Source organism: Berghia stephanieae, chromosome 2, assembly GCF_034508935.2.
Source record: "Berghia stephanieae isolate SIO BIC M18660-M18661 chromosome 2, UCSD_Bste_1.3, whole genome shotgun sequence".
Classification (NCBI taxonomy): domain Eukaryota; kingdom Metazoa; phylum Mollusca; class Gastropoda; order Nudibranchia; family Aeolidiidae; genus Berghia; species Berghia stephanieae.
In genome coordinates, this window is record NC_088361.1 from 67668822 (window position 1) to 67683594 (window position 14773).

Consider the following 14773-nt stretch of genomic DNA (forward strand, 5'->3'; position numbering starts at 1 on the left):
TTGTGTATTGGGGGGGGAGAGAGAGAGAGAGAGAGAGAGAGAGAGAGAGAGAGAGAGAGAGAGAGAGAGAGAGAGAGAGAGAGAGAGAGAGAGAGAGAGAGAGAATTTGTATGAAAAAAAATAATAATATGATAAAAAACGTCTTATCATAATCGTTTGGGGCTGTAGGAGGAAGAGGGGCGTTGCGGACGGGGTGAGGGGATGTTTCCGGTTCAGCCTTCACTTTCATTTTCATTGAGGAAGTTAAAAGAATTTTGTTATTGGAGGAAGGGGATTTTATTACTGCTATGTTTGTGATAAGGCTAAGGTATTGCAACACAGGTGAGAGACAAGTTTGCTATTATTGTTTTGCTTTTGTTAAATTTTTTGTATTTAAGAGTTTTAGGGGAAAGGTGAGAATGAGAGATTCCGCAGTGTAACTTCAAACCCAAACTCAGACTCAACACTTGTCACCTTTTAACTTTTAGTTTTAGCCTTTATTGTAACGCATATCATAATGAAGTCTGAAGAGGAAGTGTAATAATGGAAAGCCTGTCATATTAGCTTTACATAGTGTTCGTTAAATTTGTGATTTGTAATTTGTAAAGAGACAATTCCGAAAGAATATTAATATTAGAGTTAGAAGTTAGGGATATATTTATATATGAGAGAGCTTTTCTTTGCACTTTTTATTTTTAATTATTAGAGTAGAGTAGGAGTATGAAATGATTTACACTAAATGAGAGCAGATGCTTTTTACCACGATATTTTTAAAGAGGTCTTTTTTCCTTATCAAAACCACATTGAATTCAAGAATATATTTTTTCCATTGGCATCATGTCCTACGACTTGTTGGGGTACACATATAAATTTGGAGATAGTGATAGTGATAGCGATAGTCCAGTGATAACCGATTGCAATTATGGGCTTATTTGGGTTATCGGCATATCTATAATAAATAAGCGCTTGTTTGGGATGTTTGATTTCATGGAAAGTGCTCAACAAGTGTCATTTATTATTATTATCCTATTATTATTATGATTATTATTATTATTATTATTATTATTATTATTATTTTTATGATGGCCACCTCTATTCGCAGTAGTACTGCGAATAGGAGATAGCGTTCATATTCGTTATTCGCAGTAGTACTGCAGCCAGTAGATATAATTCATTTCAGTTATTTGCAGTTGTAGTCTTTGAGGCTAGAGCTTTATTATTGTGTAGAGGATTGGGCGCAAAATATTAATAGTTAATATTATTCTTACTATTATTTTATTTTAATAATTTTTTTATTGGTATTATTCATTTATTAAAAAAAAAATTATTACTATTATTATTATTTTGCGTTTCGTTGATGATGACGATGTGTCTGTGTAGTGATGGTCATGTTGATGTGGTGGTTGTGATTGTAGTGGTGGTGTTGATAATGTAGTAGTGGTAGTGATGAATGATGATGATGTAATGGTGGTTGCGATTGCTGTAGTTTTGATAACGATGTGGTAGCTGTGGTAGTGGTACTAATGATGATGATGTGATGGTTGTGGTTGTAGTGTCAGTGGTAGCGATGATGACGAGGAGGAGGATGATGATGTAAAGATGGTCGTGGTTGCTATAGTTTTGATAACAATGTGGAGGTTGCTGTGGTAGTAGTAGTAATGATGATGTGGTGGTGGCTGTAGTATAGAGGTAGTTGATTGATGGTAACTTCTATTATTTGCAGGAGCACTGTGATACGAGTCGAGCAATGGCAAGAGAGAGAGTGAGAGTGAGAGAGAGAGAGAGAGAGAGAGTACAATAAATGGGGACAGAATTATTCTCATTAAAGTAATCTGACAGATAAGCTGCTAGATTTCAAGATGTGAACGAATGATCAAGTTGGAGAGGTGTGGACAGGGAAATTTTCATGGATTGGATTGGATTAACAAAAACAAAACAAAACACGATCTTGTCAAGTTTCAGACTTGAAGGAAAAGTTGAAATGTTAAAAATCTCAATTCTAAGTCACACAAAATGTTTCAATCATCCCTCCTTTTCTTTCCTTCTCAAACTAACACACCCTCATTCAACTTCAAGCCATCTGACAACACGCCATTTTGAACAGTAAATACTGTGTTGTGTTCAGTGAGGGGACAAGGACTAATTTTCAGAGGTGGGAGAGCGCTTTTACTACTGCGAATAGTGATTCCGTCGTGGACACAATATTCGCAGTACTACTGCAAATAAGCACTCCAAATTATTATTATTATTGTTATTATTATTATTATTATTATTATTATTATTATTATTATTATTATTATTATTATTATTATTATTATTATTATTAGTATTAGTATTAGTATTATTATTATTATTATTATTATTATTATTATTATTATTATTATTATTATATACACTCCAACCTGTGCAAGACAGAACCAAACTTATAAAATCGATTTTTTAATGATTGGTTTTTAAGATATCTGCAACTTTTCAACACTTTACACAAATTCAATAAATTATACACCACAAGAAAACTAGTTTGGTCTAGTTTCCAAATATGTAAGTCTCATTGTATTTGTTTCAACCATTACAAACTATTAACGGAAATAAACTGTCCAGTTTCTTTTGTAAAAGACTATATATATCTTAACATGAATTTCGTTTCAGATTGTGAGTGAAACAAGGTTCAGAAAGGACATAAGATGCCACTCAATCCAAATTCAAGGAGACCACCTCCCACTCCGGTACAGATCACTCAGTTCATTATATATACTCTGTAAAGACGTGAATGTTACAAAGCAAAAATAGCATTATAAAAAAATCATACTTCCTCAACCTCAACAGTAACATTCACACCTTTTCATAGTGTTATCTTGCACCAATGTCTGCTTTCCAAATTTTCAATTTCATATTTAATTTCTTTCAATTTTATGCAAGTTCTTATGGTATATGATGATGAAGGAGATATATTATTAGACGGATATATCAGTAGTTATCTGCTGTACTTAATTTTTTGCCTTATAAATTGCATTATTTTGTAATTATGATACTGGTTCAGATTTAAGTATCATCAGTTTTCTTTCTCATGTCCTCGCCTTTTGATTAAACGAAGCATCTCATCGTGTAATTTAAGTCATTAAGAGTGTCCAATGACAATATGATTGAAAATGAGTGCATACTTTGATCCTAGCATCGGGTTCTTGACCAAGACACTGCACATATTACTCCACTCAAGTGTGAATGAGTACCTCACAACAGGCAGTGAAGGATGCTGGTACAAATATAACACCTAATGGGCAACTAATACTAAATGAACGTGAAATTTGATTTTATATGGCCTACTGTAGGAGGAATAAATGAAGGATTTTGAAATATTTAGCATGGTTAATGGAAATGTGCTTTAAAACTTTTCATATTTATTTTTAATTTATTCAATTTTGTTAAATATGAGTGCTGGTAAAAAATAAAATGGAGTACCCAATATGCAAGTTGTATGAAATTGACATTTGTCTCTGTATTCATTGGTTGGAGCATATAAAGTGATGTGTTGTAGAACTGTATCTATTTATTTATTTAAAGGGTTAATTTGTTCTCATTGTCCAGTGACAGATATTTCGGTGTTATGAGAATTGAGTATTAGATAACTTGTAGAAGTTTGGATGTTGAGCTCTTTTATTTGATACAGGACGGATGTTTGTGTTTGCTCGCACGTGTGTGTGTGTGTGTGTGTGTGTGTGTGTGTGTGTGTGTGTGTGTGTGTGTGTGTGTGTGTGTGTGTGTGTGTGTGCAAATGCGTCTTCTAAAGCACCATAAAAAGAGCAGAGTGAAACATTGTTGGTTCAATATTTGTATGACTGGAATTTTTGTTGTTTTTCATAAATGATCATCTGTGACAGGCAGCCTCAATCTGGTTTTAATCCTGGGTAAATGAGTGACAGAAAGTTGAATTCAAAGTCAAAACAATCAGAATTACCAAACTATGCCTATTTCATCTGCTTAAATTGAGCATATTGATTAGGGATAAAGTTCAATTCAACTTTTAGCCTCTGATTCATTCTGACGTAATACCAAATCAATTTAGTGCTGCTATGTGGTCTAGTGGTATGACACTCACCTTTGGATTGGAAGGTTTGAGTCCCGCTTTGAGCAGTACATAGTTCAGTCCTTTGAAAAGGCTCTTTACTCACCTTCTCTCACTGTGCTCGGGTGTTAAATGAGTACCTGGTCATTAACAGCAGAAATTGTTATATTGCCTTACAGGCATAATGTTAAGTATTGCTGTTGGCTTGGAAGGCCGTGTAAAGCACATTGAGCTCATATAGTGGAATTGCGATATACAGATGATCAAGTTAAGTGATCACATGTTTGAACATGTCTCAATAGGATATGGTGTAAGGGTAAACTACATAGTTAATTTTTAATTTGAGTCAAATGGATGGAAACTTTAATTTTTTTATTCCAGTTTAAGAAACTATATTCATTTCTTCATAAATTTTACTCAAATTTCATTAACTGGGCTTTTGGATAATCCCAAGATAATATATGGGGGCTTTGGTATGTTTTTGTTTTTGTAGTTCAGTCTTTTTGTGGTCGTATCATGAGGATATCAGTCATTGTGCGGCTCTGTGGACTTTTGGTGTGACACTCGCCTTTGAATCGGAAGGTCCTAGGTTTGAGTCCCGCTCTGAGTGGCGCATAGTTGAATCCTTAGAAATGGCCCTTTACTCTCATTCTCTTACCGGACGCAGGTGTAAAATGAGTACCTAGCCCTTACAGCTTTTGTCTTAGTTGTAATATCGCCTAACAGGCATTATGGCTCGTCCTACATTTTAAGAATAAATAGAATAGAATAGATTCCCTTTATTCATCCCAAAGGGGAAATTTGTCTCTAGGGTCTATTCCAAGGGAAGACAGGAATAACCTAGGCGTCAGCCGCAGTGCAGCGCTGCAAATTGAGCTAGTGTGAGGTGACTTGCTCAAGGCCACACAGCGCAGCGGCATTACCTTTCGTGTACGAAGCAAAGACCGTACTGCTGAGCCACACTGTTGGTGTTGCTGTTGGCTAGGGACCCCTTGTCATGGGTTTTGAGCATGTTTAGTGGATATTAGGCTATATAAATGCTCAATTGTTTTTTGTTATTATTTTTAATACTCACTGCCACAATATGATTCAATATTTTTTTATCATTTGGACCTCTAGCCTGATGATGAAACGCCACCCCCTGTTCCATTTAGGCCTCATGCACAAAGAAATGCAGCCCCTGCTGTAAAAAAAAACCCTCCTTCTCCACCAGTAAGTTTATTAATAAATATAGCCATATCATAACTCCTGACTTCATGTTAAGTTTTGGACTTCTTTAAAAGAAAATTAAATTAAATTACAAATTCCTTCTTCAATTCAAGATGAAAATGAATTTATTTTCATTCAGAACTCAAGAGTAGTTAATATTGTTCATGGGCGGACCAAAACACACAATTTTTTTAGTTCCCGGATAGAAAAAAGAAGACCCTCGTCTGAAAACCAGCCTTTTCCATTTAGGATTTCAGCCATTAGCCCATTTTGACTCAATCTCAGGTGTCTGTGACAGTGCATTTATGTTTGATTCTCATTTACTTAGGTGAGGTTCAAATAATGAATTAACACTCTTCTAACACTTTCTCGCGAGATATTCAGTCTCGGAACCTATTTTTTTCAATGATGATCAATTGAGTCCTGTATATAGTAAGTATTTCTCTGCTGATGTAGCACGCTTTGGTCGACCATAATACATTTCTCAGGAAGACTATTTAGAGTTAACCCATCTTAAATTTCTTTTAGTTTGTTTGTTTGTTTGTTTTAGAGGGTGGAGGGTTTGGAGGGGGTTTTTTTTGTATTTTTTGGGGGGGTTTTTTTGTTGTTTTCTTTTGTTTTGTTTTTTTGGTGGAGGGGGGGGGGTTGGGGGGAGGGGAGGAGGGCTTTGAACCATGAAATACCATTCCTTTTATTCAAATGTTTGTGTGCCTCTTTAAAGAATTTGTTTTGAAATATTGCTCAAAAGCAAAAGCTCTCTGTCATGGTGTAAGAGCCAGGATTTGCAAAAAGAAAACATGAATATCTATTCAAGAAGAAAATAATTTGTGAACATATTTACAGAAAAAACAAATTTGGTGCAATTGTACAATTTTGCACTGTACAGTGCATAACAAAAGTATGCCTATGAAATTTGATAAACATTTTGCCCCAACAGTCCCCATGATATGTGAAATTTCACAAACAGGACTATAAAACTGCAAAAGTTATTAACATTAATTTGGGTCTGCGTTTGTGTGTGTGTGTGTGTGTGTGTGTATGTGTGTGTGTGTGTCATGGTATACCAGGCGACAGAAAAAATTAGCTCCGAGAAAATTTGAATAAAATCCAAAAAAATCAACACAGCAACATCAAACTTTACAGGAGTAATAAGAAGTTTATCGGATTACTTGAGTCAAAATTTGAAGCAGATCTATTGGTTGCAACAGTGATTACAGGACATGTTCCAGATGTCTCCTATTCTATATAGACACGTTTTGACTCATTGCACAAAACGAACAATAGTGCGTTGACAGTGTTCATTTGAAATTTCCCTTGTTGTTATCGTAATGGTATGCTTTAACTCTAAAATATTTTCAAAGTTTCTCCCACTCACATTGTCTTTTAATCATCCCCACAAACAAAAGTCTAAGGGACTTATCAGGACCATTTGCTGCCCAGTTGTTCTCTGTCCCACAACTGATTAGTCTATTCACAAAATGGGTGTTCAACTATTGCAGAACCGTTCTCACCACATGAGGAGCTGCTCCATCTCCATCTTGCTGAAAATATTGTCTTTCTTGATCTTCAACCCCCATCGCGTTGACTGAAGCTCTTCTAAAACTTTTAAAGCACTGCCAAGTATCGCTCAGAGCTCACTATTATGAGGGTCTGTTTGTCATCCATGAAGAAAAATGGACCGATGATCCGTTGATAACTCATTGCAGTCCATAATGTTATCTTTTTGTCATGCAACCCTTTTTCATACATTTGTGGGGTTATTTAAAGGACAGAGTGAGTGGGAGAAACTTTGAAAATATTTTGGTTAATGATTGCCATCATGAGTACATCAAGAGAAATGAACACTATCAATGCGTTATTGCTCATATTGTGCGACAAGTCAGAATGTGTCTGATAGAAATGGGAGACATCTGGAACAGGTCCTGTAATGACTATTGCAACCAATGGATCTTCTTCGAATTTTGCCTCAAGTAATCCAATAAATTTCTTAATGCATTTGTAAAGTTTGATGTTGATTTGTCTGGATTTGATTCAAATTTTCTCAGAGCTACTTTTTTTTTTTTGCACCAGGTACATTAGCCAGGGACCATATCCCAAAAAAATGTTTCCTGGGATTTCATCCTGAATTGCGGGGTTACCCAACTGGAGAGGTTCCCAATTTTGAGGTCCCTTTTATATGTATATATATATATATAATATGCAAAATGCATTCTCAAATGTATGTTATTGATGATGTTATTAATCTTATCATTTTATTTTTGGACATTTCTTAATGATCCCAATAGGCTCTTTGGCAAAGCACTCTGCTCACTACTAGGTGGGATTCCTGACCGCCCATAATGGGCAGGGAGGCACTTACTGTGTCTTCTATCCCTCTATATCTGTTTTCCAACATGCTTTCTGTCTTTGTCTTGGAATGAGATTACTTGGTTTTATCCTGGCCGTGGCCAGATACCCTGGATGGGAGGGAAACAGCCAAATGTATCATTAGAATTGTGTTTTTTTTGTCTTGTAAATTTTTTCTCTATTATGCACTGTAATTTTTTTTTTTTTAATATTTTGTTTTGTAAACATTTGAGTGTTCCTCTTACTGAGGACCTGGCTTGTGTCAGGATGAGGCATTTAGGCGATCTCAAACTAAGCTTATGATATCTTTAGGTTATGATTTTGATTTACATTTGTACTATTTTTGTTAGATTGCTTGTTTTTTTGTTTCAGCGGTCTCTCTTATTGCTTGTTTTTTTGTTTCAGCGGTCTCTCATATAACCTCAATTGTGTTGGAAGAGACCTAAAGCAACAAACAAACAAACAAATCAAACTAAGTACACAGATAGTGTGCTCCTGGAATCTACACCTGTTCCCTATTTGAACCAATTCCCCTTTGTCTTACTTTATCTTGGGTTCTTTAATTGTAATTCTAGAACCTTTTACTATCTCATTTTTTTTCATTTTTATGGGCACTGATATGACCTAGACGTCTAAATCTGTTGCAAGCGCCGTAAAACCCTTAAAAACTAACAAAATTGTGCTCAATTATTAAGCCTGTTTTGAATCCGTTTAGAATTAGACCCCACCTACCCCTTCCACAGAGCAGTTGCCATAACTATCTGCAAAGAAGACTTGACTTAAACTCTGGGACCTTGTCCCCAAATAAAGGATTTCTTATTTTACCAAAATAGAAAACAAAAACTAAGAAAAAAACAAGCAGCTCGTGTGTTCCAATCCTAGTAATAATCTTGATTTATTATAAAACAGGAAAATAGTCCACCTGCATTACCGCAAAGGCCTAATCGAAACAACCCACTCCCAGCAACACCTGTGGCGCCAACACAAGATGTGAGTGTTTATTATCATTTCTTTCTCTCTTACCTGACCTTTCTTTTTTTTTTCATTAAAAAGAATGTATTATTTTCTTTTACCTTGTAATCATCTTTACGTGAACAACTAGGCTAATCTATCATTTCCTCAAATAGTTCTTATTTCATTGTTGTTATTTTTCTTTGATTAAAGTTAGAATAGAGCATTATAGAGCACATTATACATTTTTTATGGTATAACATGTTTCTCCATTTGTTCATCCCGTGTTCAAGTCTTTTCTTTGAAATTTAGCTTTTAAATTTTCAGGAAAAGGAGGCATATATTTTTGTTGTTGTTGTGACGATGATATGCTAAGAGTTCCATTTAGGTAGATTTTATTTAACATATTAACCTATGTGCACTCCTTTTGAACAATATTGATTGAATGAATCCCTCAAAGAATGTCAGATTTGTTGACCGATTCATGCAGTTACTCAATAATATTGCATATTTTGTGATTTTTGCTTTAATAATTAAAAATTTCTTTTGGAAAGATTTTGATCAATGAGATGATGAATTATATTATTTGAAACTTTATATGCAAACTGTAATGATTTAATTGTATTACACTGATTTTAATGATGTGAGTCATCAGAGGTCTGATCCACCCAAAATTAAATAAAACATGGTACGCAAAGCTTAAATGTAGACTTCAGAGTTTTTTGATCCACCAATCACAACAATCAAGACTCAGAGGTTTGATCCACTGACCGTCGACATGCGTCTTTATGTGACCTAATACATGTATGACAAGATCCAAATAAATACACTGTTGATTTAGTTTACCATCTGAAAAGAGATGTCTTTGTTTTTTTAAAAACATTTTGAAACATGAATGTAATGAATTGACAAGCATTTTCAGGCTTAGAAAGTATAAGCAAATTTATATAGTGGAGTCCTGATAGCTCAGTTGGTAGAGAACTCACTTCACAAAGCAAAGTGACCAAGATCAATCTCGGGTGAAGTTGAGATTTTTTCCAAGCCCCCTGTTCACCCAGCAGTGATTTAGCTGGGTCTGTTAGATCTTGTAGAACAGTACTTTTCGATAGATTTGTGTCTTATCCAAAGGGTAGCAAACAATTGTTATTGTCCGTTTTGCACTATAGAAACCAAGATAAACCCAATGCACCTAGAGCTGGGGTAATTTGGGGTGACACTATACAAAATATATTCTATTATTAAATATACCGTGAAGCATGAAATCAGTTTTTTTAATGACATTGCACCCTATGCAATATGATTCCAGATTTTGCTGGGATGACTGTAGCTCTTACTTTTACTCACAATTTACAGGAATTTTATGAAGATATTAGTGCTGCACCACCGACAATAGTCAAGTTGCCCTCACGACCCAAACCTACTTCAAAAACTGCTACCTCTACTTCTCATTTAAGTGGGGCTGATTCAATGGTAATTTTTTTCTATTAAATTAAATCTTTTTTCCTAAAAAAATCTGGTAGATATACAAATTGTTTTGAAAAGAATATGGCAAATTATATTTCAAAAATGAAAAACAATAGAAAACAACAGCATGGACAAATGTGTAATGCACATCTTGAAGTTTTTAATTTATGGTTTACAACTATACGGTCACCACCAGTGGCACATACAACATCAAGCCAATATGAGAATCTCCCCCAAACAAGTCTCAGGCTGTCGAGGTTCACTATGCTACTTTAACTTTTTTTCAGTTTTTCATGTAATTGATATTTGGTGGAAGTGGTGGAATAAAAACTTTGTCCATAAAATACCTTCACAAGAAAAAGTCACAATAGTGAGTGCTGAAGATCTGACAGGCCAAGTGCATAGAGCACCTCTTCTGTCAATATAATGCTGAGGCATGTTTTTATTGAGAAAGCTCGAGTCTGAGATAAACATAGAGATGTATTCCACCACAGGGATAATTTAAACGTGGTCTAATTGACAACAATTAAAACCTTGAAAAGTCCTCCATCAAATAACAGTCATTGATTCAGTTCATTACATTGCTTTTGAAATGAAAAAGTTCCTAATAATTCTGCCATATTATTTTTGAAACATCCTTGTATTGCTGTGTAATATTTTGCCATTCCTGCATGAGTTGAATTAACATTGATTGCAAACCTAAATTATTTATCTTTATCACACCCTATATTGTAAGGTAAATCGCATGTGCAGAAATGTTAATGGGAATTTCTTGCTCAGTTGCTGAATCTACATTTCATGAATCTACATTTCTGGAAATAAGTTGAATAATAAGTATTCAAAGTGGGTACAAGAAATGAAAAAGATCCAACCCAAAGTAGCCTGTTCAAAACTTATCTTGGAGAGAAAAATAAAGTGAGTAGATGTGACTCATATATAAGGGAACAACACAAAACAAACAACGTTTCGGCCCTTGGCCTTCGTCAGGAGACGAAAAACACAAACACAAATATGTAAATTTACAAAATATCACATTTCGTCAAATGTGGAAACATTGTTTCCAAATAATGTAAATTTTTAAATTTTTTTGTTAAAAACATTGCAAGAGCCTTGTTTTTCTATGGGGATGAATGAAACTACACATACTTTTAAGTCAATGCAAAACTCTAGTATGTCAACATTTTTTATGTCAGTCTTTTATATTTTTCGGGTCAAGCCCATCAACTGTAGGTCTGAGGGGGTTTTTTGGACGCCCCTCCTTAATGACAATAGCCAATAACATTGTGGTGGAAATTACTTGATACAATGAGAAATCTTTTAATTGAAATAGTAACACAAGAAATGAAAATTACAACTTCAATTTAAAGCACAATGAACAAAAGGTCTTTTCTAAGACTTAAACGCTATAAACCCATAGACATGTTTTTATCAAAATAGATTGAAGTATTGTAAAAGCATTATAATAATTGAAATACATTCGAGACATTATATGCATGATCATTGATGAGCTTACAATGGCAGCTAGATCCCCCCCCCCCCCCCCCCTTTCGCCTTGTTGTGTCTTTCAGCAGTCTTTCTTTGTATAAATTCAAAGCGACTCGTTACACTATTCTTCTTCTTCTTCTTCTTCTTCTTCTTCTTCTTCTTCTTCTTCTTCTTCTTCTTCTTCTTCTTCTTCTTCTTCTTCTTCTTCTTCTTCTTCTTCTTCTTCTTCTTCTTCTTCTTCTTCTTCTCTCTTCTTCTTCTTCTTCTTCTTCTTCTTCTTCTTCTTCTTCTTCTTCTTCTTCTTCTTCTTCTTCTTCTTCTTCTTCTTCTTCTTCTTCTTCTTCTTCTTCTTCTTCTTCTTCATCATCTCTTTTTACTTCTTTTTTTTTATTCATCATCATCATCATCATCATTATGCAAACCAACTGACTCACCAAAACTATCAATGTGCATGTCAAAGAATGCATGAGTTAAAATATCATTATGCAGCAAAAACATGTGCAAACATCTGTTTTTAATTTTTTTTTCTCTGGTTTCTTATTGATATCAACTTTTAAAAGAAAAACATGGGTATATTTCAATAACAATGCTACCTATGTGCTGTTATAGATAAATATTTTTGTAATTGTTGCATTATGTCAGTATATTTTCCCCTTCCTGCTTTACTTTAAAAGTTAGAAAGATTTTGATGTGTGAAACTAGTATCTAGCACCTTTTGTCTTTATATGCAAGAGCATTTGCATGGTGAATGTGTCATGTAAATCTAGCCAGGGTCTGATTAGAATTAAATGTACATTTATATTAATGTGTTTACATTACTCATTTTGATTGAGCATTATAACCATGTCATGATTTTTCATAATTGGACAATAAAGATATTAATAATAAGATAGTATTATTATTATTGTTATTGTTATTATGATTATTATTGTTATTATTATTATTATTATTATTATTATTATTATTATTATTATTATTATTATTATTATTATTATTATTATTATTGTTGTTAGTTATTATCATCATCATCATCAATATTGAATGCATGAATCCGATGAGTTTAAACATTGTTTTCGATGAAGGACTCAAGGTAAAGAAGAATACTCATTGTGTATTTTATAGTCCAGTGTATTTGATATTTAATGAACTGTTGTTATTTTGTTGAAGTTTCCCTTACTTTGAAGGGCTCATTTCCGTTTGTGCAGTGATAATATAGCGAGTCACAGTTTTTGAGAAAATCAACTCCAAATAGCATGTTTAATCAGTGGATATGTGACAGTTACTTAACTACTGGCAGTGAAGGCTATTGTAAAAGTGTTTGTACTGAAAAATGAAAAAGATTAGTAGGAGTAGTTGACTTTGCTGTATCAAATTAAAATGTCATTTTGTTTAACATTGAAATCAAATGTTTGTTAATAAAGCTTTGAAAATTGATATTATTTATTTAACTTGCTCCTCTTTGTTCCGTATTGAACGTAAGCTGCTAACACAGTTCTTTCAACCATTCCTTTCTTGCTGTCTTGGGCCCATCAGCTCTATTCATGCCAGGTCTCGCCAATCCCTTACAAACGGTTTCCCTCTTTTTCATTTCCTTTTCCCTTTAGGCTTTTAGGATATTGAAACCTAGGAAGTTTGTTTTGAGCTTTTATTTGTAGTATGTTGAATAATTAGTTTTTTATGTTGAGTGGTGTCTTTTTACCTCCCATGGGGGTAACATGGCTCCGCAGTACAGTCTTTGTTTCGTACCTGAAAGGTACATAGTTCGATCATCCACCGCTGCACTGTGTGACCTTGCGCAAGTCACCTCGCCCTAGCTCAATTTGTGGCGCTGCACTGCAGCTGATGCCTGGGTTATTCCAGTCTTCCCTTGGAATAGACCTCAGGAGAAAAATTTCCACTATGGGATGAATAAAGGGAATTTTATTTTATCTTATTATTATTTTGTTTTTTATGGTGGTGAGATCACTGTTGCTGTGTCTTCTGGGTGGAGTCTTTAACCACTTATGGTGGGCAGTAATTAATCCCCAGTAAGACCCTTAAAAACAAACAAAAACAAATTGCTGTGTCTTCTATCCCCCTGTAATATTTCGTAATCCAGGCTGTCTGTCTTGGAATGAGATTACTTGATTTTGTCCTTGCCCTATTCAGAGTCTTTGCCTGAGGGGGAAACAGTCAAATGTATGGTATTAGTTTTGGGAGATGCTTTTTTCCCTTGTAAATCATCTGTTTGTTGTGCACTGTTATAGCTATTTGCTTTGAACATGTTTTGCGAACATTTGAGTGTATTCCTCATAGTTGGATCCTTCGCCAGTGTCTTGGTAAGACTTTTATGTGATCTCAAACCAAGTAAACTGATAGCATGCTGTTCGAATCTACTTTTGTTCTCTATCTGATCCAGTTGTCTTTCTCTTATTTTTTCTTGGGTGCTTTTAATGGTAAATTTAGAATATTTTGACTATCCCATTTTCTTCCTTTTTACTAGTATTTATATGACCTAAATATGTTTCAAACGCTGAAAAACAAAACAAAAAGCAGTTTTGTACGTTGTAAAAATGTATATGCAATATATAGAGAATATTGTAATGTCCTTAATGAAGAAATAAATTTACCATCATACTCTTATTTATCTCAATTTATAATTTTCAACTAATGTTTGGTTTAGAGTTTTTTGTTTTGTTTTGATTTGTTTTTTGAAACCTTTTGTAAATAAATTTACAAGAATATTCACGTTGAAAACAACTAAAAGTTGTTGCGTGAGTATTCTTTATTAGATGCAGTCCAGCACCACAATGAAAAGAACAACTTCGTACTTTTACAGCAAAAGAAAATAAGTCCCCCTAGTACCACAACGAAACCAAAAGTGATGATACGGACATGGGATTCCTTTAAAGAAGTTGGACACAAACTTTTTAAACATTCAGATGAGCCCACTGCTCAAAACAAGAAAAAGGTTTCAGAGGGCAAAGAGGAAAAGAAAAGGCGTGTCACAGTGGGAGCTATGAACAGCCCTGAACCAAAAATGGTGATTTGTTTTGATTGACCAAGCGTTTTGATGCTTTTCCCTCAGTTTCCTCTGATAAATTGGCATGACATTTTTTCCCAAATATTTTTTACCACGTTTGATCCACTCTCTATATATAACCTATATGTCAGATTCAATATGGAACACATTCTTCTCTTCTATCTCCTCACAATTTATCTCTCATGTCGTATAGTTGACAGATATTAAATCCAAATGCATTTTTTGACACCAGTTGATTATACATTTCACCCATG

At 34.3% G+C, this 14773-nt stretch overlaps 1 protein-coding gene across 17 annotated transcripts in view; it reads left to right on the forward strand.

Moving 5' to 3' along the window:
- LOC144965384 (uncharacterized) overlaps positions 1–14773 on the forward strand; it is a 54500-nt gene that overhangs the window by 2696 nt on the left and 37031 nt on the right. For 5 of the 17 annotated variants that reach the window (XM_078900662.1, XM_078900667.1, XM_078900665.1 and 2 more), the window contains exons 1-6: positions 206–321; positions 2629–2705; positions 5162–5254; positions 8507–8587; positions 9902–10018; positions 14316–14519. In XM_078900662.1, the coding sequence (XP_078756788.1) occupies positions 2664–2705; positions 5162–5254; positions 8507–8587; positions 9902–10018; positions 14316–14519 (537 nt within the window). In that variant the 5' untranslated portion in view covers positions 206–321; positions 2629–2663. Of the gene's footprint in view, positions 1–181; positions 322–1702; positions 2132–2628; positions 2706–5161; positions 5255–8506; positions 8588–9901; positions 10019–14315; positions 14520–14773 lie in introns of those variants that run through there. The other 12 variants (XM_078900674.1, XM_078900671.1, XM_078900673.1 and 9 more) reach the window with 5 other exon arrangements.